This window comes from Poromitra crassiceps (assembly GCF_964638095.1).
Source record: "Poromitra crassiceps genome assembly, chromosome: 2".
NCBI lineage: Eukaryota > Metazoa > Chordata > Actinopteri > Beryciformes > Melamphaidae > Poromitra > Poromitra crassiceps.
This window is the reverse complement of record NC_139624.1, coordinates 8,450,607-8,475,176: the sequence shown is the minus strand read 5'-3', so window position 1 is coordinate 8,475,176 and position 24,570 is coordinate 8,450,607. Positions and strand designations below refer to the sequence as shown.

The 24,570-nt window shown below is 39.9% G+C and overlaps 1 protein-coding gene across 3 annotated transcripts in view; it reads left to right on the top strand.

The window, feature by feature from the left end:
* Window positions 1–22,935, top strand: part of LOC310772500 (vasoactive intestinal polypeptide receptor 2-like) — a 144,530-nt gene extending 121,595 nt beyond the window's left edge. For all 3 annotated transcript variants that reach the window (XM_083632325.1, XM_083632323.1, XM_083632324.1), the window contains 5 exons: window positions 1,185–1,254; window positions 15,941–16,041; window positions 16,226–16,367; window positions 20,083–20,124; window positions 22,632–22,935. In XM_083632325.1, coding sequence (XP_083488451.1) covers window positions 1,185–1,254; window positions 15,941–16,041; window positions 16,226–16,367; window positions 20,083–20,124; window positions 22,632–22,805 — 529 coding nt within the window. In that variant the 3' untranslated portion in view covers window positions 22,806–22,935. The remainder of the gene's footprint in view (window positions 1–1,184; window positions 1,255–15,940; window positions 16,042–16,225; window positions 16,368–20,082; window positions 20,125–22,631) is intronic.
* Window positions 22,936–24,570: the final 1,635 nt, after the last annotated feature.

The following is a 24,570-nucleotide window of genomic DNA, read 5'->3' as shown; positions in this document are numbered from 1 at the left end:
GCGCAGAACATTACCACGCCGGCCTCAACTACAAGGTCCAGGTCGCTGGCAGAGCGGCTGTAGTTTAACAGCTCCCAGCTCATTTCCCGGAACGTGAGCGGGCGGGTGGTGAAATGGCACTTTACAAACCATTAATGTCCCAGTGCTATTTAATAATTTCATGAATGGACGTATAGTTACATGGCTGAATTTTTTGGAAGAGAGTCAAATTGGTGAGTAAACAAGTAAAAATGTAATCGTTTCTTTTCTTTCATCTACTCATTTCAACCAATGATATCACGACATTCTGCAGGCAAGATGACCACCTAGTGCCTACATGGGCACACATTTCTAAGCCCATAGAGACAGTCCGCATGTCTGGGAACACCCACGAAATGTTAAACAGCTGGCGCGTGAGTGGGTTAAAACCGCCCATATATCTCATGGGCTGACTCACCAAAAGACGGTGCTGCGCTCTAAACTACATGTTTGGGGGTTCTAGAGCAGAACACACAACGTCTGCTCAGATGTGCGTTTACTGCGGTGGTTAAATCCCCGATCGTGTCTGCCTGGGCTGGGCTATCAGCTATAACTTTGCTGAATGGATAGAACGGGGGAATTTACCCCACCCTGACCCTGCCCCCAGCAAGGCTGAGCCAGCTAACCCAGCGTCTATTGTGGGCGTTCCTAGAGCCTGTATGGGCGTTCCCAGACATGCAGACTGTCTCTATACATGTTAATATACTTGGCCAATAAGTATGTAACATACAAAATAAAACAAATGGTAATGTCTTAATTTAATGTAGAATGCATAGGACATGTAACTGGTCCGTTAAACTCGCATTCCAGGAATAACGTTAACATCTTAGCCCAGATCCTCGGACATTCCAAGCCAGCAGGCGACACATTTGCCTCTGCTTTCAAACAGCAGTACACGCGTTGGCAGCCTGTTCCTCGGTTCTCTGCGGAACACGCTGTATTTGGGGGCAGAACATGCCAGGATTGGCCAACGCCAACTCCAGTCCACAGAACTGTCAAATCAAATCATTGACACGCTATGGCCCGCCTCTCAACTCTCTTTTATCTCAGGCAATGTCTGTTTTCAGTCTGATACGTCACCGACCCTCTCCGAGACCCGGTTCATGTGGTCTTTAAGTTCTGAACTTGAATGTGGCAAGCTTACTGGTTTGTGTTCTTACTTGCAGGTGCTGGGAGAAAAATGACAACCCCGTCCCCAGGAGAGTGATTAACTGGCCCATAATGGCGTCTGTCATTGTGAGTTTTATTCCAGTCAACACAAACTTAACAGAACAGCAATACAATTTAGTTGAATTGTACATTTGTTTCCACCACAATGCTATGGTTAGACAAAAGCTGTTTCATTGCAGTACACCAACTTGCACCTCAAATTCGGAACAGTATCACAATATAATAAAGCACCAATGTTGATGTTTCTCGCTTAGCAACAGGAAACAAGTGTTTACTGGAGGATTACATTTAATGAAAACCCAAAGCTTGTCTTTTTGTCAAAAGTTTGATACTATCCTTCTATTCAGTGAATGTAGTATAAAAGTAATAACATACAGTACTCAAGCTTGTGCTATATTGTTCTTATTGGCACTGGTAAGACGCTGCACTGAAGGAACGAGGCTGCCAGTGTTATTGCTAAACAGAGATTCTATCCACCTTATTTTTGAATGCCCCGCTGTAAAATGATTATGGGTGCAAAGTCCGGTCTAGAACGTGACTGATTGTTGCAGCTGGTTAACGTAGCCTACTTGGCCGAGCGTCTCGTGCTCAGCGCATTTCCTCATCAAACTCCGTGAAAAAAAGTTGCTTGTCACAAAGAAATAACACTCGTTTGACGACTTATTTGAGGGAATGTAATCATGTTATCTATCACATCCGCTAACCTGTTGCTCTTTGAACAACTCTGGATATTTATCGGCGAGATGTTTGGCCAAGCTGGACGTGATTGGCTCCCTTCGCCTGCAGCTTCGCCTGCAACATCGTTTACAGACGCAGACTCCGGGCTCCGTGTCAGCAACGTAAAGGTGGGAGGGGGCTGGGAGGATTACACCGGAAGAAGCTCCCATATTTCACGTAAGGCATCATGGCAGCTAGAAATAAGGTGGATACAGTACACAAGACTGGAAACAAGTCTTAAGTCGACCCTCAATGCATTAAGGCTGTGCTGAAACAATCCCCACTGTGCCGTATTTAATATAACTCTGAATTAGTTATATTAAATATAACTCATGCCCCCCTGAAGTGAACAGTCTGTCTCAGTCCAAAAACATGCAGGTCAATTGAAGTATGTCAAATATGTCAATTAAACTTCAGCATTATTAGGGATGCACGATATATCGGCAATCATATCGGTATCGGCAAATGTTGCTATGTTAATATCGGTTATCGGTATCAGCCAAAATGTTCACATTGAGAGGAAACAATGCAGTAAATCTATGATTTATGGGCCTTTCCAAATGTTTTGGAAATAAAGAAATGCATTACTTTTTCAAATTCAGTGTTTACATCTGTTTTCTCAGTACGTACCAAATGTTATTATTATAAAAATGTGTTTTTATAGAGATCATATCGACATCGGTACGTATTGGTTATCGACCATAACAGCAATGTAAATATCTGTTAACAGTATCTGCCAAAATTTTCATATCGGTGCATCCCTAAGCATTATGTATTATATTTACAAGAAGTCAACACAATTAGAATGTAGAAGACTGACTGTTTGATCATAGTTTCACTGTTATGTCTCTACCTACAATACAGAGTCTGTTATGTCTCTACCTACAATACAGACAGTCTGTTATCTCTCTACCTACAATACAGACAGTCTGTTATGTCTCTACCTACAATACAGACAGTCTGTTATGTCTCTACCTACAATACAGACAGTCTGTTATCTCTCTACCTACAATACAGACAGTCTGTTATGTCTCTACCTACAATACAGACAGTCTGTTATCTCTCTACCTACAATACAGACAGTCTGTTATGTCTCTACCTACAATACAGACAGTCATGGAGCTCTGTTATGTTTCTACCTACAATACAGACAGTCATGGACTGTCTGGACTAAAACATAAATACTGCGATGTATACTGCAATTTGTGCAATAATCAAATATCCACACTGTACAAATGTTATTTTACTGACTGGACGTAATGCACCTTACTTTTTATTGTTTATTGTTATTATTATTATTTATTATTATTATTATTATTATTATTATCACTCACACTGCTGTATATAAGATAATAGTAACTCACATATTCAATTCCATTCAATGGTACTCGACAAGGATTGTAGGAGAAGGACTTTTGTGTGTATATAGGCTACCTATTCTATTCTATTCTATTCTATTCTATTTTTATTGTTGTGTTTTGTTTGTTTGTGTTTTTGGTCTATTCTATGCTTCATATAATGTCTCAATGTTTATATTATTCCCTATCCAAGTGTGAGCAACTGTAGCATGACATAATTCCCCCCGGGCATCCATAAATTTATTCTGATTCTGATATCTGACAAAAAAAAAATCTCAGATTTGGGTCTGAGAGACAAAATCTAATTAGATGGGGGTCTGTGGCTCTAATGGGGCCTACTGTAGATTCGAGGTTGTTGATATGAAAAATATTGAGGTAGAGACCCTGCTTAAGCCCATCTAGCTTTTCCTGTCTCTACCTGCATATTATTTTGTTGTTTTCATTTTGTCTGTTTCTGTTTTAAAAAATGCACAAAAAATAATCACGGATGTATGTGTAGCCTATGCTGTACTGTATGAGTAGTATGGTAATGGTACATGATTGTATGCAGCGTGGGAATTTCATCATTTTAAGGGCAAGGCCTTCAGCATCACAAGTCCCCCCCCCCCCCCTTCCCCCTCACAATTCTTTTTTAGGGCACAAGGTCACATGCCACCAGGGCACAAAGGCAATTGTTCTATTGACATCGTGAAGAGCGATCTTTCTAAAATGTGTGTTAAAATGAGTCAAACACATCCCAACCTTGAGTTCGTACTTCGTTCCCTTCCATGTGTCATGTTTTGGAATGACAATAAATATCCTTGAACCTTGAACCTTGAACCTGAACCTTGCATAGGGCAGGCTACATTAAACTGAGACCACTGATGCTTTTAAAGCAACTGACAGTAGCAGGCTGGTAGCAGCAGGGCACTGCTAAGGTGGCTTCTGTGTAATTCCCACCCTTATTGTATGTAAAGCCCTTTCAGACTTATTGTATGTAAAGCCCTTTCACACTTATTGTATGTAAAGCCCTTTCACACTTATTGTATGTAAAGCCCTTTCACACTTATTGTATGTAAAGCCCTTTCACCCTTATTGTATGTAAAGCCCTTTCAGACTTATTGTATGTAAAGCCCTTTCACACTTATTGTATGTAAAGCCCTTTCACACTTATTGTATGTAAAGCCCTTTCACCCTTATTGTATGTAAAGCCCTTTCAGACTTATTGTATGTAAAGCCCTTTCACACTTATTGTATGTAAAGCCCTTTCAGACTTATTGTATGTAAAGCCCTTTCAGACTTATTGTATGTAAAGCCCTTTCACACTTATTGTATGTAAAGCCCTTTCACACTTATTGTATGTAAAGCCCTTTCACACTTATTGTATGTAAAGCCCTTTCACACTTATTGTATGTAAAGCCCTTTCACACTTGACTGTGAAATGGATCTAGAAATGTCTCATATTAGATATCTGAACATGGTGTTAGAGGAGAAGCTCAGCCTCCTCCTGCGCTGATAGTGTCTCGTTCAACTAATGCCTTCTGAAAATGCCTCATCAAAACATACTACTGTAAGCAACGGAGAAACTTCCATATTACAGCAGCCAGAACTGTTGGACAGAAACACGCCTTGAGTTGCCTGCGTTGTTACTAATAGCAGGACTGTCTAAACACACAAATCCCTTATAAATTACACCGTGGACAGTGTGCCTTCAAGATCAGATTTGTGGAGTACAATATGTCTGAACATGGTGTTAGAGGAGAATGAGTATATATCTGAACATGGTGTTAGAGGAGAATGAGTATATATCTGAACATGGTGTTAGAGGAGAATGAGTATATATCTGAACATGGTGTTAGAGGAGAATGAGTATATATCTGAACATGGTGTTAGAGAATGAGTATATATCTGAACATGGTGTTAGAGGAGAATGAGTATAATCTGAACATGGTGTTAGAGGAGAATGAGTATAATCTGAACATGGTGTTAGAGGAGAATGAGTATATATCTGAACATGGTGTTAGAGGAGAATGAGTATATATCTGAACATGGTGTTAGAGGAGAATGAGTATATATCTGAACATGGTGTTAGAGAATGAGTATATATCTGAACATGGTGTTAGAGGAGAATAAGTATAATCTGAACATGGTGTTAGAGGAGAATGAGTATATATCTGAACATGGTGTTAGAGGAGAATGAGTATAATCTGAACATGGTGTTAGAGGAGAATGAGTATATATCTGAACATGGTGTTAGAGGAGAATGAGTATATATCTGAACATGGTGTTAGAGGAGAATGAGTATATATCTGAACATGGTGTTAGAGGAGAATGAGTATAATCTGAACATGGTGTTAGAGGAGAATGAGTATATATCTGAACATGGTGTTAGAGGAGAATGAGTATATATCTGAACATGGTGTTAGAGGAGAATGAGTATATATCTGAACATGGTGTTAGAGGAGAATGAGTATAATCTGAACATGGTGTTAGAGGAGAATGAGTATAATCTGAACATGGTGTTAGAGGAGAATGAGTATAATCTGAACATGGTGTTAGAGGAGAATGAGTATAATCTGAACATGGTGTTAGAGGAGAATGAGTATAATCTGAACATGGTGTTAGAGGAGAATGAGTATAATCTGAACATGGTGTTAGAGGAGAATGAGTATAATCTGAACATGGTGTTAGAGGAGAATGAGTATATATCTGAACATGGTGTTAGAGGAGAATGAGTATAATCTGAACATGGTGTTAGAGGAGAATGAGTATATATCTGAACATGGTGTTAGAGGAGAATGAGTATATATCTGAACATGGTGTTAGAGGAGAATGAGTATATATCTGAACATGGTGTTAGAGGAGAATGAGTATAATCTGAACATGGTGTTAGAGGAGAATGAGTATAATCTGAACATGGTGTTAGAGGAGAATGAGTAGGTCTGAACATGGTGTTAGAGGAGAATGAGTATAATCTGAACATGGTGTTAGAGGAGAATGAGTATAATCTGAACATGGTGTTAGAGGAGAATGAGTATAATCTGAACATGGTGTTAGAGGAGAATGAGTATAATCTGAACATGGTGTTAGAGGAGAATGAGTATAATCTGAACATGGTGTTAGAGGAGAATGAGTATAATCTGAACATGGTGTTAGAGGAGAATGAGTATAATCTGAACATGGTGTTAGAGGAGAATGAGTATAATCTGAACATGGTGTTAGAGGAGAATGAGTATAATCTGAACATGGTGTTAGAGGAGAATGAGTATAATCTGAACATGGTGTTAGAGGAGAATGAGTAGGTCTGAACATGGTGTTAGAGGAGAATGAGTATAATCTGAACATGGTGTTAGAGGAGAATGAGTATATATCTGAACATGGTGTTAGAGGAGAATGAGTAGGTCTGAACATGGTGTTAGAGGAGAATGAGTATAATCTGAACATGGTGTTAGAGGAGAATAAGTATATATCTGAACATGGTGTTAGAGGAGAATGAGTATATATCTGAACATGGTGTTAGAGGAGAATGAGTATAATCTGAACATGGTGTTAGAGGAGAATGAGTATATATCTGAACATGGTGTTAATGGAGAATGAGTATAATCTGAACATGGTGTTAGAGGAGAATGAGTATAATCTGAACATGGTGTTAGAGGAGAATGAGTATAATCTGAACATGGTGTTAATGGAGAATGAGTATAATCTGAACATGGTGTTAGAGGAGAATGAGTATAATCTGAACATGGTGTTAGAGGAGAATGAGTATAATCTGAACATGGTGTTAGAGGAGAATGAGTATATATCTGAACATGGTGTTAGAGGAGAATGAGTATAATCTGAACATGGTGTTAGAGGAGAATGAGTATATATCTGAACATGGTGTTAGAGGAGAATAAGTATAATCTGAACATGGTGTTAGAGGAGAATGAGTATATATCTGAACATGGTGTTAGAGGAGAATGAGTATATATCTGAACATGGTGTTAGAGGAGAATGAGTATATATCTGAACATGGTGTTAGAGGAGAATGAGTATAATCTGAACATGGTGTTAGAGGAGAATGAGTATAATCTGAACATGGTGTTAGAGGAGAATAAGTATAATCTGAACATGGTGTTAGAGGAGAATGAGTATAATCTGAACATGGTGTTAGAGGAGAATGAGTATATATCTGAACATGGTGTTAGAGGAGAATGAGTATAATCTGAACATGGTGTTAGAGGAGAATGAGTATAATCTGAACATGGTGTTAGAGGAGAATGAGTATAATCTGAACATGGTGTTAGAGGAGAATGAGTATAATCTGAACATGGTGTTAATGGAGAATGAGTATAATCTGAACATGGTGTTAGAGGAGAATGAGTATAATCTGAACATGGTGTTAGAGGAGAATGAGTATAATCTGAACATGGTGTTAGAGGAGAATGAGTATAATCTGAACATGGTGTTAGAGGAGAATGAGTATAATCTGAACATGGTGTTAGAGGAGAATGAGTATAATCTGAACATGGTGTTAGAGGAGAATGAGTATAATCTGAACATGGTGTTAGAGGAGAATAAGTATAATCTGAACATGGTGTTAGAGGAGAATGAGTATAATCTGAACATGGTGTTAGAGGAGAATGAGTATAATCTGAACATGGTGTTAGAGGAGAATGAGTATATATCTGAACATGGTGTTAGAGGAGAATAAGTATAATCTGAACATGGTGTTAGAGGAGAATAAGTATAATCTGAACATGGTGTTAGAGGAGAATGAGTATAATCTGAACATGGTGTTAGAGGAGAATGAGTATAATCTGAACATGGTGTTAGAGGAGAATGAGTATAATCTGAACATGGTGTTAGAGGAGAATGAGTATATATCTGAACATGGTGTTAGAGGAGAATGAGTATAATCTGAACATGGTGTTAGAGGAGAATGAGTATATATCTGAACATGGTGTTAGAGGAGAATGAGTATAATCTGAACATGGTGTTAGAGGAGAATGAGTATATATCTGAACATGGTGTTAGAGGAGAATAAGTATAATCTGAACATGGTGTTAGAGGAGAATGAGTATAATCTGAACATGGTGTTAGAGGAGAATGAGTATAATCTGAACATGGTGTTAGAGGAGAATGAGTATATATCTGAACATGGTGTTAGAGGAGAATGAGTATAATCTGAACATGGTGTTAGAGGAGAATGAGTATAATCTGAACATGGTGTTAGAGGAGAATGAGTATATATCTGAACATGGTGTTAGAGGAGAATGAGTATATATCTGAACATGGTGTTAGAGGAGAATGAGTATATATCTGAACATGGTGTTAGAGGAGAATGAGTATAATCTGAACATGGTGTTAGAGGAGAATGAGTATATATCTGAACATGGTGTTAGAGGAGAATGAGTATATATCTGAACATGGTGTTAGAGGAGAATGAGTATATATCTGAACATGGTGTTAGAGGAGAATGAGTATAATCTGAACATGGTGTTAGAGGAGAATGAGTATAATCTGAACATGGTGTTAGAGGAGAATGAGTATATATCTGAACATGGTGTTAGAGGAGAATGAGTAGGTCTGAACATGGTGTTAGAGGAGAATGAGTATAATCTGAACATGGTGTTAGAGGAGAATGAGTATAATCTGAACATGGTGTTAGAGGAGAATGAGTATAATCTGAACATGGTGTTAGAGGAGAATGAGTATAATCTGAACATGGTGTTAGAGGAGAATGAGTATAATCTGAACATGGTGTTAGAGGAGAATGAGTATAATCTGAACATGGTGTTAGAGGAGAATGAGTATATATCTGAACATGGTGTTAGAGGAGAATGAGTAGGTCTGAACATGGTGTTAGAGGAGAATGAGTATATATCTGAACATGGTGTTAGAGGAGAATGAGTATAATCTGAACATGGTGTTAGAGGAGAATGAGTATAATCTGAACATGGTGTTAGAGGAGAATGAGTATAATCTGAACATGGTGTTAGAGGAGAATGAGTATAATCTGAACATGGTGTTAGAGGAGAATGAGTATAATCTGAACATGGTGTTAGAGGAGAATGAGTATAATCTGAACATGGTGTTAGAGGAGAATGAGTATAATCTGAACATGGTGTTAGAGGAGAATGAGTATATATCTGAACATGGTGTTAGAGGAGAATGAGTATAATCTGAACATGGTGTTAGAGGAGAATGAGTATAATCTGAACATGGTGTTAGAGGAGAATGAGTATAATCTGAACATGGTGTTAGAGGAGAATGAGTATAATCTGAACATGGTGTTAGAGGAGAATGAGTATATATCTGAACATGGTGTTAGAGGAGAATGAGTATAATCTGAACATGGTGTTAGAGGAGAATGAGTATATATCTGAACATGGTGTTAGAGGAGAATGAGTAGGTCTGAACATGGTGTTAGAGGAGAATGAGTATAATCTGAACATGGTGTTAGAGGAGAATAAGTATATATCTGAACATGGTGTTAGAGGAGAATGAGTATATATCTGAACATGGTGTTAGAGGAGAATGAGTATAATCTGAACATGGTGTTAGAGGAGAATGAGTATATATCTGAACATGGTGTTAATGGAGAATGAGTATAATCTGAACATGGTGTTAGAGGAGAATGAGTATAATCTGAACATGGTGTTAGAGGAGAATGAGTATAATCTGAACATGGTGTTAATGGAGAATGAGTATAATCTGAACATGGTGTTAGAGGAGAATGAGTATAATCTGAACATGGTGTTAGAGGAGAATGAGTATAATCTGAACATGGTGTTAGAGGAGAATGAGTATATATCTGAACATGGTGTTAGAGGAGAATGAGTATAATCTGAACATGGTGTTAGAGGAGAATGAGTATAATCTGAACATGGTGTTAGAGGAGAATGAGTATAATCTGAACATGGTGTTAGAGGAGAATGAGTATAATCTGAACATGGTGTTAATGGAGAATGAGTATAATCTGAACATGGTGTTAGAGGAGAATGAGTATAATCTGAACATGGTGTTAGAGGAGAATGAGTATAATCTGAACATGGTGTTAGAGGAGAATGAGTATAATCTGAACATGGTGTTAGAGGAGAATGAGTATAATCTGAACATGGTGTTAGAGGAGAATGAGTATATATCTGAACATGGTGTTAGAGGAGAATAAGTATAATCTGAACATGGTGTTAGAGGAGAATAAGTATAATCTGAACATGGTGTTAGAGGAGAATGAGTATAATCTGAACATGGTGTTAGAGGAGAATGAGTATAATCTGAACATGGTGTTAGAGGAGAATGAGTATAATCTGAACATGGTGTTAGAGGAGAATGAGTATATATCTGAACATGGTGTTAGAGGAGAATGAGTATATATCTGAACATGGTGTTAGAGGAGAATGAGTATATATCTGAACATGGTGTTAGAGGAGAATGAGTATAATCTGAACATGGTGTTAGAGGAGAATGAGTATATATCTGAACATGGTGTTAGAGGAGAATGAGTATATATCTGAACATGGTGTTAGAGGAGAATGAGTATAATCTGAACATGGTGTTAGAGGAGAATGAGTATATATCTGAACATGGTGTTAGAGGAGAATGAGTATATATCTGAACATGGTGTTAGAGGAGAATGAGTATAATCTGAACATGGTGTTAGAGGAGAATGAGTATAATCTGAACATGGTGTTAGAGGAGAATGAGTATATATCTGAACATGGTGTTAGAGGAGAATGAGTAGGTCTGAACATGGTGTTAGAGGAGAATGAGTATAATCTGAACATGGTGTTAGAGGAGAATGAGTATAATCTGAACATGGTGTTAGAGGAGAATGAGTATAATCTGAACATGGTGTTAGAGGAGAATGAGTATATATCTGAACATGGTGTTAGAGGAGAATGAGTATAATCTGAACATGGTGTTAGAGGAGAATGAGTATAATCTGAACATGGTGTTAGAGGAGAATGAGTATAATCTGAACATGGTGTTAGAGGAGAATGAGTATAATCTGAACATGGTGTTAGAGGAGAATGAGTATAATCTGAACATGGTGTTAGAGGAGAATGAGTAGGTCTGAACATGGTGTTAGAGGAGAATGAGTATATATCTGAACATGGTGTTAGAGGAGAATGAGTATATATCTGAACATGGTGTTAGAGGAGAATGAGTATATATCTGAACATGGTGTTAGAGGAGAATGAGTATAATCTGAACATGGTGTTAGAGGAGAATGAGTATAATCTGAACATGGTGTTAGAGGAGAATGAGTATAATCTGAACATGGTGTTAGAGGAGAATGAGTATAATCTGAACATGGTGTTAGAGGAGAATGAGTATAATCTGAACATGGTGTTAGAGGAGAATGAGTATAATCTGAACATGGTGTTAGAGGAGAATGAGTATAATCTGAACATGGTGTTAGAGGAGAATGAGTATAATCTGAACATGGTGTTAGAGGAGAATGAGTATAATCTGAACATGGTGTTAGAGGAGAATGAGTATAATCTGAACATGGTGTTAGAGGAGAATGAGTATAATCTGAACATGGTGTTAGAGGAGAATGAGTATAATCTGAACATGGTGTTAGAGGAGAATGAGTATAATCTGAACATGGTGTTAGAGGAGAATGAGTATAATCTGAACATGGTGTTAGAGGAGAATGAGTATATATCTGAACATGGTGTTAGAGGAGAATGAGTATAATCTGAACATGGTGTTAGAGGAGAATGAGTATAATCTGAACATGGTGTTAGAGGAGAATGAGTAGGTCTGAACATGGTGTTAGAGGAGAATGAGTAGGTCTGAACATGGTGTTAGAGGAGAATGAGTATAATCTGAACATGGTGTTAGAGGAGAATGAGTATATATCTGAACATGGTGTTAGAGGAGAATGAGTATAATCTGAACATGGTGTTAGAGGAGAATGAGTATAATCTGAACATGGTGTTAATGGAGAATGAGTATAATCTGAACATGGTGTTAGAGGAGAATGAGTATAATCTGAACATGGTGTTAGAGGAGAATGAGTATAATCTGAACATGGTGTTAGAGGAGAATGAGTATAATCTGAACATGGTGTTAGAGGAGAATAAGTATAATCTGAACATGGTGTTAGAGGAGAATAAGTATAATCTGAACATGGTGTTAGAGGAGAATAAGTATAATCTGAACATGGTGTTAGAGGAGAATGAGTATAATCTGAACATGGTGTTAGAGGAGAATGAGTATATATCTGAACATGGTGTTAGAGGAGAATGAGTATAATCTGAACATGGTGTTAGAGGAGAATGAGTATAATCTGAACATGGTGTTAGAGGAGAATGAGTAGGTCTGAACATGGTGTTAGAGGAGAATGAGTATATATCTGAACATGGTGTTAGAGGAGAATGAGTATAATCTGAACATGGTGTTAGAGGAGAATAAGTATAATCTGAACATGGTGTTAGAGGAGAATGAGTATAATCTGAACATGGTGTTAGAGGAGAATGAGTATATATCTGAACATGGTGTTAGAGGAGAATGAGTATAATCTGAACATGGTGTTAGAGGAGAATGAGTATAATCTGAACATGGTGTTAGAGGAGAATGAGTATAATCTGAACATGGTGTTAGAGGAGAATGAGTAGGTCTGAACATGGTGTTAGAGGAGAATGAGTATATATCTGAACATGGTGTTAGAGGAGAATGAGTATAATCTGAACATGGTGTTAGAGGAGAATGAGTAGGTCTGAACATGGTGTTAGAGGAGAATGAGTATAATCTGAACATGGTGTTAGAGGAGAATGAGTATATATCTGAACATGGTGTTAGAGGAGAATGAGTATAATCTGAACATGGTGTTAGAGGAGAATGAGTATAATCTGAACATGGTGTTAGAGGAGAATGAGTATAATCTGAACATGGTGTTAGAGGAGAATGAGTATAATCTGAACATGGTGTTAATGGAGAATGAGTATAATCTGAACATGGTGTTAGAGGAGAATGAGTATAATCTGAACATGGTGTTAGAGGAGAATGAGTATATATCTGAACATGGTGTTAGAGGAGAATGAGTATAATCTGAACATGGTGTTAGAGGAGAATGAGTATAATCTGAACATGGTGTTAGAGGAGAATGAGTATAATCTGAACATGGTGTTAGAGGAGAATGAGTAGGTCTGAACATGGTGTTAGAGGAGAATGAGTATATATCTGAACATGGTGTTAGAGGAGAATGAGTATAATCTGAACATGGTGTTAGAGGAGAATGAGTATAATCTGAACATGGTGTTAGAGGAGAATGAGTATAATCTGAACATGGTGTTAGAGGAGAATGAGTATAATCTGAACATGGTGTTAGAGGAGAATGAGTATAATCTGAACATGGTGTTAGAGGAGAATGAGTATATATCTGAACATGGTGTTAGAGGAGAATGAGTATAATCTGAACATGGTGTTAGAGGAGAATGAGTATAATCTGAACATGGTGTTAGAGGAGAATGAGTATAATCTGAACATGGTGTTAGAGGAGAATAAGTATAATCTGAACATGGTGTTAGAGGAGAATGAGTATAATCTGAACATGGTGTTAGAGGAGAATGAGTATAATCTGAACATGGTGTTAGAGGAGAATGAGTATAATCTGAACATGGTGTTAGAGGAGAATGAGTATAATCTGAACATGGTGTTAGAGGAGAATGAGTATATATCTGAACATGGTGTTAATGGAGAATGAGTATATATCTGAACATGGTGTTAGAGGAGAATGAGTATAATCTGAACATGGTGTTAGAGGAGAATGAGTATATATCTGAACATGGTGTTAATGGAGAATGAGTATATATCTGAACATGGTGTTAGAGGAGAATGAGTATAATCTGAACATGGTGTTAGAGGAGAATGAGTATATATCTGAACATGGTGTTAGAGGAGAATGAGTATAATCTGAACATGGTGTTAGAGGAGAATGAGTAGGTCTGAACATGGTGTTAGAGGAGAATGAGTATAATCTGAACATGGTGTTAGAGGAGAATGAGTATATATCTGAACATGGTGTTAGAGGAGAATAAGTATAATCTGAACATGGTGTTAGAGGAGAATGAGTATATATCTGAACATGGTGTTAGAGGAGAATGAGTATAATCTGAACATGGTGTTAGAGGAGAATGAGTATAATCTGAACATGGTGTTAGAGGAGAATGAGTATATATCTGAACATGGTGTTAATGGAGAATGAGTATAATCTGAACATGGTGTTAGAGGAGAATGAGTAGGTCTGAACATGGTGTTAGAGGAGAATGAGTATAATCTGAACATGGTGTTAGAGGAGAATGAGTATAATCTGAACATGGTGTTAGAGGAGAATAAGTATAATCTGAACATGGTGTTAGAGGAGAATAAGTATAATCTGAACATGGTGTTAGAGGAGAATGAGTATATATCTGAACATGGTGTTAGAGGAGAATGAGTATATATCTGAACATGGTGTTAGAGGAGAATGAGTAGGTCTGAACATGGTGTTAGAGGAGAATGAGTAGGTCTGAACATGGTGTTAGAGGAGAATGAGTATAATCTGAACATGGTGTTAGAGGAGAATGAGTATATATCTGAACATGGTGTTAGAGGAGAATAAGTATAATCTGAACATGGTGTTAGAGGAGAATGAGTATATATCTGAACATGGTGTTAGAGGAGAATGAGTATAATCTGAACATGGTGTTAGAGGAGAATGAGTATAATCTGAACATGGTGTTAGAGGAGAATGAGTATAATCTGAACATGGTGTTAGAGGAGAATGAGTATAATCTGAACATGGTGTTAGAGGAGAATGAGTATAATCTGAACATGGTGTTAGAGGAGAATGAGTATAATCTGAACATGGTGTTAGAGGAGAATGAGTATAATCTGAACATGGTGTTAGAGGAGAATGAGTATAATCTGAACATGGTGTTAGAGGAGAATGAGTATAATCTGAACATGGTGTTAGAGGAGAATAAGTATAATCTGAACATGGTGTTAGAGGAGAATGAGTATAATCTGAACATGGTGTTAGAGGAGAATAAGTATAATCTGAACATGGTGTTAGAGGAGAATGAGTATATATCTGAACATGGTGTTAGAGGAGAATAAGTATAATCTGAACATGGTGTTAGAGGAGAATGAGTATAATCTGAACATGGTGTTAGAGGAGAATGAGTATAATCTGAACATGGTGTTAATGGAGAATGGGAAGGTGATGTGACTTTGAGTTAAGGGGGGTTATGTTTTCGGTGCTGTTTTTTTTTTTTTTTTGTCACTCAGAAGGATTACGGTCTTCATGGCCTTCATGGGCCAAGGAAGAACCAATTACATTTTGAAGCGGATCCAGATCCAACTAATAGCACAAACCTTGGCGGAGGTCTGCGTTCTCTGAGTACCCTTCTAGTTTTCTTGAGACACAAAGAATGAGAAAATGATCTCGACATCCCTGAATTACAAAAAGAAAAGTTATCAAATCATGTTCTCATGTTATCGTGAGATGATGGCATAAATAACTCTATACCTTGAGAAAACAAAGAATCATGGGAACATGGCATAAATAAAATATATTGCATTATGTTTCCGTACTTTACCAATGTGACCACCAAGATAAATTTGTTGTTATACTTTGCAATTGAAGCAATTCAGGTTGTCTTTCTGATATTCAAATGATTGAGATATGACCCTCTCTTTCCCACACTGTGCATCTCTACCAGATCAACTTCATACTGTTCATCAGCATCATCCGCATCCTGGTCCAGAAACTGCGCTGGTCCAGAAACTGTGCTGTTGGGGGAAATGACCAATCACAATACAGGTACACTCCTACTGTAATGTGCAGTCATCTCTTCAGGGTGGTTCCAGAAGTGGTTTGACTCGATTTCCGGTGTGTGTGTGTGTGTGTGTGTGTGTGTGTGTGTGTGTGTGTGTGTGTGTGTGTGTGTGTGTGTGTGTGTGCGCGCGCGCATGCGGGTGTACGTGTGTGCATGTGTGTTTTCCAGGCGTCTGGCGAAGTCCACCCTCCTGCTGATCCCTCTGTTTGGGGTGAACTATGTGGTGTTTGTCTACCTGGCTGATACGGCTGATAAGAGCATGGACCACCAGATCAAGATCCTCTTTGACCTCGGCCTGGGATCCTTCCAGGTAGCTGATGGAGATAAGGCTTTCACAACACTGTACAGTATGCAGTTTGGGACAGCAGACTCCTGTGCATGCATGAACCTGTGGAGCTAGGCTTACCTAGTTTTGTTTTCTTTTTCTTTTTTGAAAATCAATGCAGAAGAAACATGCTCAAACATTGTGGCTCCTTCTTCAATTTTCCTCTGAAGATATACTCAGTACCATAAAATTAACCTAATTAGCCTCTTCCCCCCTAGCGGGCCCGCCGGCGGGCTGAGCCCTTGTCATCTCTCACAAATGACGCTCTACAGCAGCCTAGGAAGGACTCAGTGAGACATACAGCACACCAAAATGTCGGGAAGAAACGTGGCTACAAAACTCTGACAAGCATTTGTATTCAAACGAAAAATAATTCCAACCCCAAGCAACAATATCACCATGTAGTAAAAACAAGAAAACCGTGCATGCCTGCGTTTACATGGTGATTTGTTTTTGCGAGTGAATCTTTTCTCTCCAAACGAGGTGGCTTTCGAAAGCTAACACTCTGCTCTTTCTAAAGAGGTATAGCTCGTCTCTGAGAGATGAAAACTCACTCAGTAGGCTGTCAAAGAACAGCAAAAAACTGTTTCACGTTTTACAGATAAAACTACAAGTTATGTCTTCCTTTGCTGTTTTCAAATCAAAAGTTGTGTTTGACTTCATAAAAACGCTACTAATTGCTACTCCTAATGCCTCTTCATCATCTTAAAGCGTTGTTTTTTACAGTCATCGTGTTTACAAAGCCATATGGAGGATTTTACATGGAGTGGTCATCTTCACAGAATAGACGAGCTTTGGGTTCAGTCGACAGCATTTCCTGAAAAAACTGCCTGACGTAAATTATTTCAGTCCACGTCGATTCTATTGGCTCTGACGCTTCCAAAGAGGTGTCAATCATCGAAATCGGCCAATGGGGTCCCGAGATAGCCCTCTGCGTATCGCCCCAGGCTTTGCAGGCAAATTGAAGAAGCCCTTTTGATGCATTTCACAGAGTAAAAATACAGATATAAGGCTTGAGGGTTATCCAAACCATAACGCATATTAACTGAGTACCTATAGTGATATGTAAATAGGAGAAAAAAAAGGTATTTCAGTGTTCTACCATAGAAAAGTCAAATGGCACTCATGATGCCCAAAATGTGCCCAGATCAGGTCCGCCTGGGCCTACATGTAGTAAATCATCTGTCAAATTGCTCTGGTTCACTTTCTAAGGATTTGCTTTGAGACAAGCACTCATAAGACATTAGTCTACTGCTCCATAGAATAATTTGGCTACCAACCCATGATTTTCAGGTGCTTTTCATCCAAAATAGTGTTTTTTTTTTTGGGCGGAGCTTGAATTTTAATTTTTTTGCCATGTTCTAACTGATTTTACTCTGATACAGTACATTTGTAATTGATTCTGACACTTCTACAGCAATCTCACAGGTGTTGGCTAGCTTTTGAAAAAAATAATTTTCAGAAAATACCCTGTAGTTGTGGAGATATACTCAATTCAGTTCAGGCATGTCATTTTCGGCAGGTGAGCTGAAAAATAGGCTTAGGGGTTAACAGGTTAGACAGTGTAGTCTGTATACTGCGTAAGGATGGTCACTCTAAAGCTCAATTTATGCTTTGTCTGTCGACACTTTTGAAACCGTCACCGACAGAAATGAGGACTGGAGTTGACACTTTCAAGTGTCTGCGAGAGGTGTCTGCTACCTAGTGAAATTTCTAGTGTCGCTGACTATGTCACATAATGTCACACAAGTGTGATTGGCTATATAGATGGCACGCACGCTTGACTTCCTTGTTTTGGTTTACTGCATGTTTACTGTGTGTTTCAGTGTGCTATCTAAAGCGGCAACAGTAGCATACTGTATGTTGACTGTTTTTCAGTGTGCTATCTAAAGCGGCAACAGTAGCATACTGTATGTTTACTGTGTGTTTCAGTGTGCTATCTAAAGCGCTAACAGTAGCATACTGTATGTTTACTGTGTGTTTCAGTGTGCTATCTAAAGTGCTAACAGTAGCATACTGTATGTTTACTGTGTGTTTCAGTGTGCTATCTAAAGTGCTAACAGTAGCATACTGTATGTTTACTGTGTGTTTCAGTGTGCTATCTAAAGTGCTAACAGTAGCATAGTGTATGTTTGCTGTGTGTTTCAGTGTGCTATCTAAAGCGCTAACAGTAGCATGCTGTTTACTGTGTGTTTCAGTGTGCTATCTAAAGCACCAACAGTAGCATACTGTATGTTTACTGTGTGTTTCAGTGTGCTATCTAAAGCGGCAACAGTAGCATACTGTATGTTTACTGTGTGTTTCAGTGTGCTATCTAAAGCGCTAACAGTAGCATGCTGTTTACTGTGTGTTTCAGTGTGCTATCTAAAGCGCTAACAGTAGCATACTGTATGTTTACTGTATGTTTCAGTGTGCTATCTAAAGCGCTAACAGTAGCATGCTGTATGTTTGCTGTGTTTTTCAGTGTGCTATCTAAAGCGCTAACAGTAGCATGATGTATGTTTACTGCATGTTTCAGTGTGCTATCTAAAGCGCTAACAGTAGCATGCTGTATGTTTACTGTGTGTTTCAGTGTGCTATCTAAAGCGGCAACAGTAGCATGATGTATGTTTACTGCGTCTTTCAGTGGGTTACATGCTGCCACTCCGACGTGCTGCCACTCCGACGTTCTGCCACTCCGAAATATCGGCACTCTGAAAGGGGGTCTATATTCCCCGTTTTTCACTAACCTCTCCCAACCCCCACGTCAAACCTAACCTCCCCCTATGCCTAAACCTAACCTCCCCCAGACCCTAACCCAAAACCTAACCTCTCCCACCCCCACGCCTAAAGCTAAGGTCGGCATTGCGGCTTCTAAGGTGAACGACCGCCAGTCCGAATGATGGAAGTTAACGTTCGGAGTGGCAGCATGTCGGAAAGGCAAAGGAACCCCCTTTCAGTGTGCTATCTAAAGCGCTAACAGTAGCATACTGTATGTTTACTGTGTGTTTCAGTGTGCTATCTAAAGCACCAACAGTAGCATGCTGTATGTTTACTGTGTGTTTCAGTGTGCTATCTAAAGCGGCAACAGTAGCATACTGTATGTTTACTGTGTGTTTCAGTGTGCTATCTAAAGCGCTAACAGTAGCATACTGTATGTTTACTGTGTGTTTCAGTGTAATATCTAAAGCACTAACAGTAGCATGTTTACTGTGTGTTTCAGTGGTGCCGCGTCTATGTGCCGACAGGCCGCAGTGCCGACAGGTCGCAATGCCGATAGCCCACAAGCAGAACCAGCTGAGCGAGGCGGAGGCGGAGGTGGAGCTAACCTCTCCCAGCCCCCACGCCAAACCTAACCTCCCCCAGACCCTAACCCAAAACCTAACCTCTCCCAGCCCCCACGCCAAACCTAACCTCCCCCCATGCCATGCCTAAACCTAACCTCCCCCAGACCCTACCCAAAACCTAACCTCTCCCACCCCCACGCCTAAACCTAAGGTCGGCATTGCGGGTGGTCGGCATAGCGGGTGGTCGGCATAGCGGGTGGACCCCGTTTCAGTGTGCTATCTAAAGCGGTAACAGTAGCATACTGTATGTTTACTGTATATTTCAGTGTCCTATCTAAAGCGCTAACAGTAGCATGCTGTATGTTTGCTGTGTGTTTCAGTGTCCTATCTAAAGCGCTAACAGTAGCATACTGTATGTTTACTGTGTGTTTCAGGGTCTAGTGGTCGCCGTCCTCTACTGTTTCCTCAATAGTGAAGTAAGTCTACACTCGCATACACACAAATACTGTACTGTACAGACAGGTTTCCAGTGAGACAATTGTGTGCAATAGATTTCCTACTTTATGTACGTGTGTGTGTGTGTGTGCGCACATGCTTGTGTATGCGTGTGTGTGCATGCATGTGTGCGCGCTCGCACACGTGTGTGTGCATGTGTATTTATTGTTTATTGTTTATTGTTTATTGTTTATTGTTTAAAAGGATCCCCCTTAGTCCTCACTTTAGTAGAGACTACTCTTCCTGGGGTCCACATCAACATACAATCATACAATCATCCACAAATAACAATTAGTCGCTGTACAAGAGAAGTTGATAGCAGGTCAGTATACATAATACTCAAATAGCAGATCAGTTAATCAAATTATTCCAAAACGTGAGGTCATAAACAAAATGAGTCACTCAAATAGCAGGTCTGTTAATCAAGGAAGATGTCGGACCTAATCTGAGTTCTTGACTCAAGACAGCTTCTCTTAGCTTATTTTTAAAAGTGAACTTATTAGAGACCACAGTGAGATATGGGGGGAGACAATTCCAAAGTGCCACAGCTCTGTACATGACCGCTTTCCTAAGGGCATTGGTTCTAGGTAAAGGCAAGGTGAAACGACTGCCCAAAGCTTGTCTGGTGCTATTAGCCATGTCTATCGTGTGTAGGTAGAAGCTGTCTGGTACTATAGCCATGTCTATCGTGTGTAGGTAGAAGCTGTCTGGTGCTATAGCCATGTCTATCATGTGTAGGTAGAAGCTGTGAAAACAAAAAACCTGGTTTACGTGAAATGTGAATGTTCCTTAAAAACCTAATAAGGCTGCATGCCAGTCTGTCATCCACCCTCATCCATGACAGCCTGGCATGCATTCCTTCAACACTGCTTAGAATTGAACAGCGGAGAGCAAGCCGTGCAGCTCTGTTCTGAGCCAGCTGTAATTGAACAAGTTCTTGTTTTTGACGCACTGGACCAGACTGTTGCACAGTAGTCAAGATGTGATAAGACTAGGGATTGAATTAATAATTTAACAGTATTCTCATTTAGCAGGTAAGTACTTCTTCTGATGTTGGATATATTACCACTCATTTTAGATACTACATTATGAATGTGAGTGGACCAAGATAGTGTTTCATCCACAGTCAGCAGTTTTGCCTCCCTTACTTGTTCAATGGTAGCACCATGCATAGAAAGACACAGTTTAGGTTCAGACCTCAGGGCATGTTTAGAGCCCAAAACAAGGCATTTGGTTTTCAAAACATTTAACTTTAGCTTGTTCTCAGAAATCCAATTAGAAACTAGCATTAGCTCCTGTTGAAGCAATTTATTCACTAATTCAATGTTCTCCGCTGAGACATGTATGGTTGTGTCGTCCGCGTAAATGGCCAAACGTGCAATTCTTAAAATAAATGGCATATCATTAACAAAGATGGAGTAAAGGAGGGGTCCCAAGCAGCTTCCTTGTGGAAGGCCACATTCAAGCATTACACTGTCTGAAAGAGTGCCATTAAACATTACACATTGCTGTCTGTTAGACAAATAACTTTTCAAAAATGTAATAGCTGAATCCTTAAACCCATAAGCCAACAGTTTCATTAATAATAAGTCATGATCAATGATATCAAACAGAACAGCACCCACCACTGACTTCTTGTCGATCTGTTTTAGCCACCCATCAGTAAGGGATGTTAAAGCTGAACATGTAGAAAACTCTGCTTTATAGGCATGCTGGTAATCAGAGTTAATACCGTTTTCTTCAAAATATTGCTGAATCTGCTTATGCACAATTCCCTCCAGAATTTTGCTCAAGACAGGCAAAATGCTGATTGGCCTGCTGTTTGGCCCTGAGAAAGGCTCCCCACTGTTTTTGGGCAGTGGAGTCACCTTTGCAGTCTTCCATAACTGAGGATAAACACCTTCAACAAAACATAACCTGAAAATATGAAACAGCTTCACCAGAATTATTGTTGATAGCTGTAGCAGTCTGCCATCCAAGTTATCTATATCACATTTAATTGCTAAAATAAGTTTTTCAAGATCTCCTTCGTTGATCATTCTGAATTGAAAGCTGCAGTCCTTATCGCACATAATCTCTTTTTTAATAATAGAATCAGAGAGATTACCACACCCAGGCATCATTTGACTTCTTATCTTACTTACTTTATCAGTGAAATAATTGTTGAAGTAATTTGCAATTTCCAGAGGTTTTGTTATATATGCACCATCAAGTTAAATAAATGCAGGAATTGTATTTATTTTATCCCTATATGTAACTTCTTTAAGTATTTTCCATAATTTTTTGCTGTCATTCTTACATTCTTCAAATTTGGATTGATAGTACTATTGTTTTTTCTTCTGTCTATTCATTTTAGTCATCTTGTTCCTTAGTGCGCGGTACGCCTGCCATTCCACTGGGTTACCAGATGTAATGGCCGACTTCTTCAGTAAATCTCTTTCTTTCATACAGCTTCGCAATTCTGTATATGTGTGTGTGTGTGTCTCAGGTCCAGAGCGAGCTGAGGAGGACGTGGAGGAGTCTGTCTCTGAGGCGTTACCTGGTGCGGGACTACCGGCCGCACGCCATGTCCATCAGCCGCAACGGCACCGATAACTCCTCCCACTTCCCCAGGAGCTCCCGGGCCCAGTCCATCCTGCAGACTGAGACCACCATGCTCTGACCGACCACAAGGGGGCAGCCGCCTCACACCCACAGCGCCACAATGTCATACCAAGGAACCTAAAGAAGGAAGACATCACTCACGTCACAGCGTTCAAATTCTGCATTGGGTCCAGACTTTGGGGCCAGTTATAAACCATCATATCTGTGTCGTTTCACCTTTGATTGAAAAAGGCTTCCACCAGATTAAAGAAAACACATGATGTGATGTTGACTGATGTGTTTTATATACATGTGTGCGTTAGTTTTCCTTATTATTGCTCTCCAAACAGGTCATGGCTCTGTCCAGCAGCTGCATATACAGTAGCTCAACTCAAGCCCCTGTTTGGTCCAAAATAGAGCTAGATTAGTTAACCAGTTCCTCCACGATTTTGCCATCACAATCATGAGGGGTTGGGGGTGACAAGGTCCTGATTTGTGGGGGCTTTCAGGTCTCATTGAAGATGCAGATGCAGTTGGGTAGAAGATGTCCCTGTGACGGGAGGTTCTGGTAGTGCCAGACATCAGGCTTCTGCCATGGGGGATGACCGTGAAGTGTTTATGTCCTGTATGGGTGGGGTCGGCCATCATTTTCTGAGACCGCTTTAGCATCCTGGCAGTGCGTAGGTCCTGAATGGATGGCAGGCAACACCCGACCACCTTTTCAGCATGGTGGATGATGCGCTGCAGTCTGAAGATGTCTTTGCGGGCAGAAGCAGCATAGCAGACAGTGATGAAGGAGGCAGCGATGGACTCAAGGTTACTTCCTCTGTTGTGCGCCTTCAGGTCCCGGCTGAATCAAGTCATCACAACTGCACATTCTGAATTGCAGCAATGTTACATTGTTGTTGTTACGTTGTTACATTATGTTACATTACAGCATTACATTGATTTTATACATGACATTTGATCCGCCAGCAGGAGACAGTGGGAGTTACACGGACCATTGCTGCTCCTGGCCGGGAAGCCCTGAGATCCCTAAGGCCACCTTGGCAGTGCTCTGCTACCAGCCTGCTTTAAAAGCATCAGTCGTATACCTACCTACCTAAGAATTACTTACTGACAGTCAATACGGATTCAGATCAAACAGATCAACATCAGGACTGTGACTGTGACTACCGAAGGAGGCCTTACCAGAAACAACTGGCTATTCAATGGTGAAGAAACACCACAACAATGTATTCATACTTTATTGTGATGCAATTTGCATAATGAATCCTGGACATAGTAAGCTTTTTTGTTACCAGAGAGCCCTCAAAATGTTGCTATTTTAGGCTTTCATGAGGTCTCAAGTGTCAGATAGCCCCAGGCTAAATTCACACACATTAACCTAAACCAGGTTAACCTAAACCCAGGGCTATATAGGGTTCACACTGCTCTACCACTAGCCCAGGGTTAGTAGAGGCCAGGGGCTGTTGGAAACAATGCTGCCAGATACAGCTAATGGCCCCGTCTCTGGACCGTTTCGCACTGGCAACTTGTACCCCGTGTTGAGATGAAAAGTCAGGGCTAACCCTGAAAAGTCAGGGCTAACCCTACTCCAGAGCAGGGCCAGCTACCGACAGGCTGAAGTCAGGGTCAGCCCACTTTGGAATGTTCCAGGATTGTGCAAGTGTGAAAGCTTTCTTAGCCCGGGGCTAAGGGAGCTGTTAGCCCCAGGCTCACATAACCCTGGCTAAGTGTAGTGTGAAAAGCCCTTAGGGGTCTCAGACACCCCCCGAGACTCACTTAACTTAACCCTGGCTAAGTGTAGTGTGAAAAGCCCTTAGGGGTCTCAGACACCCCCG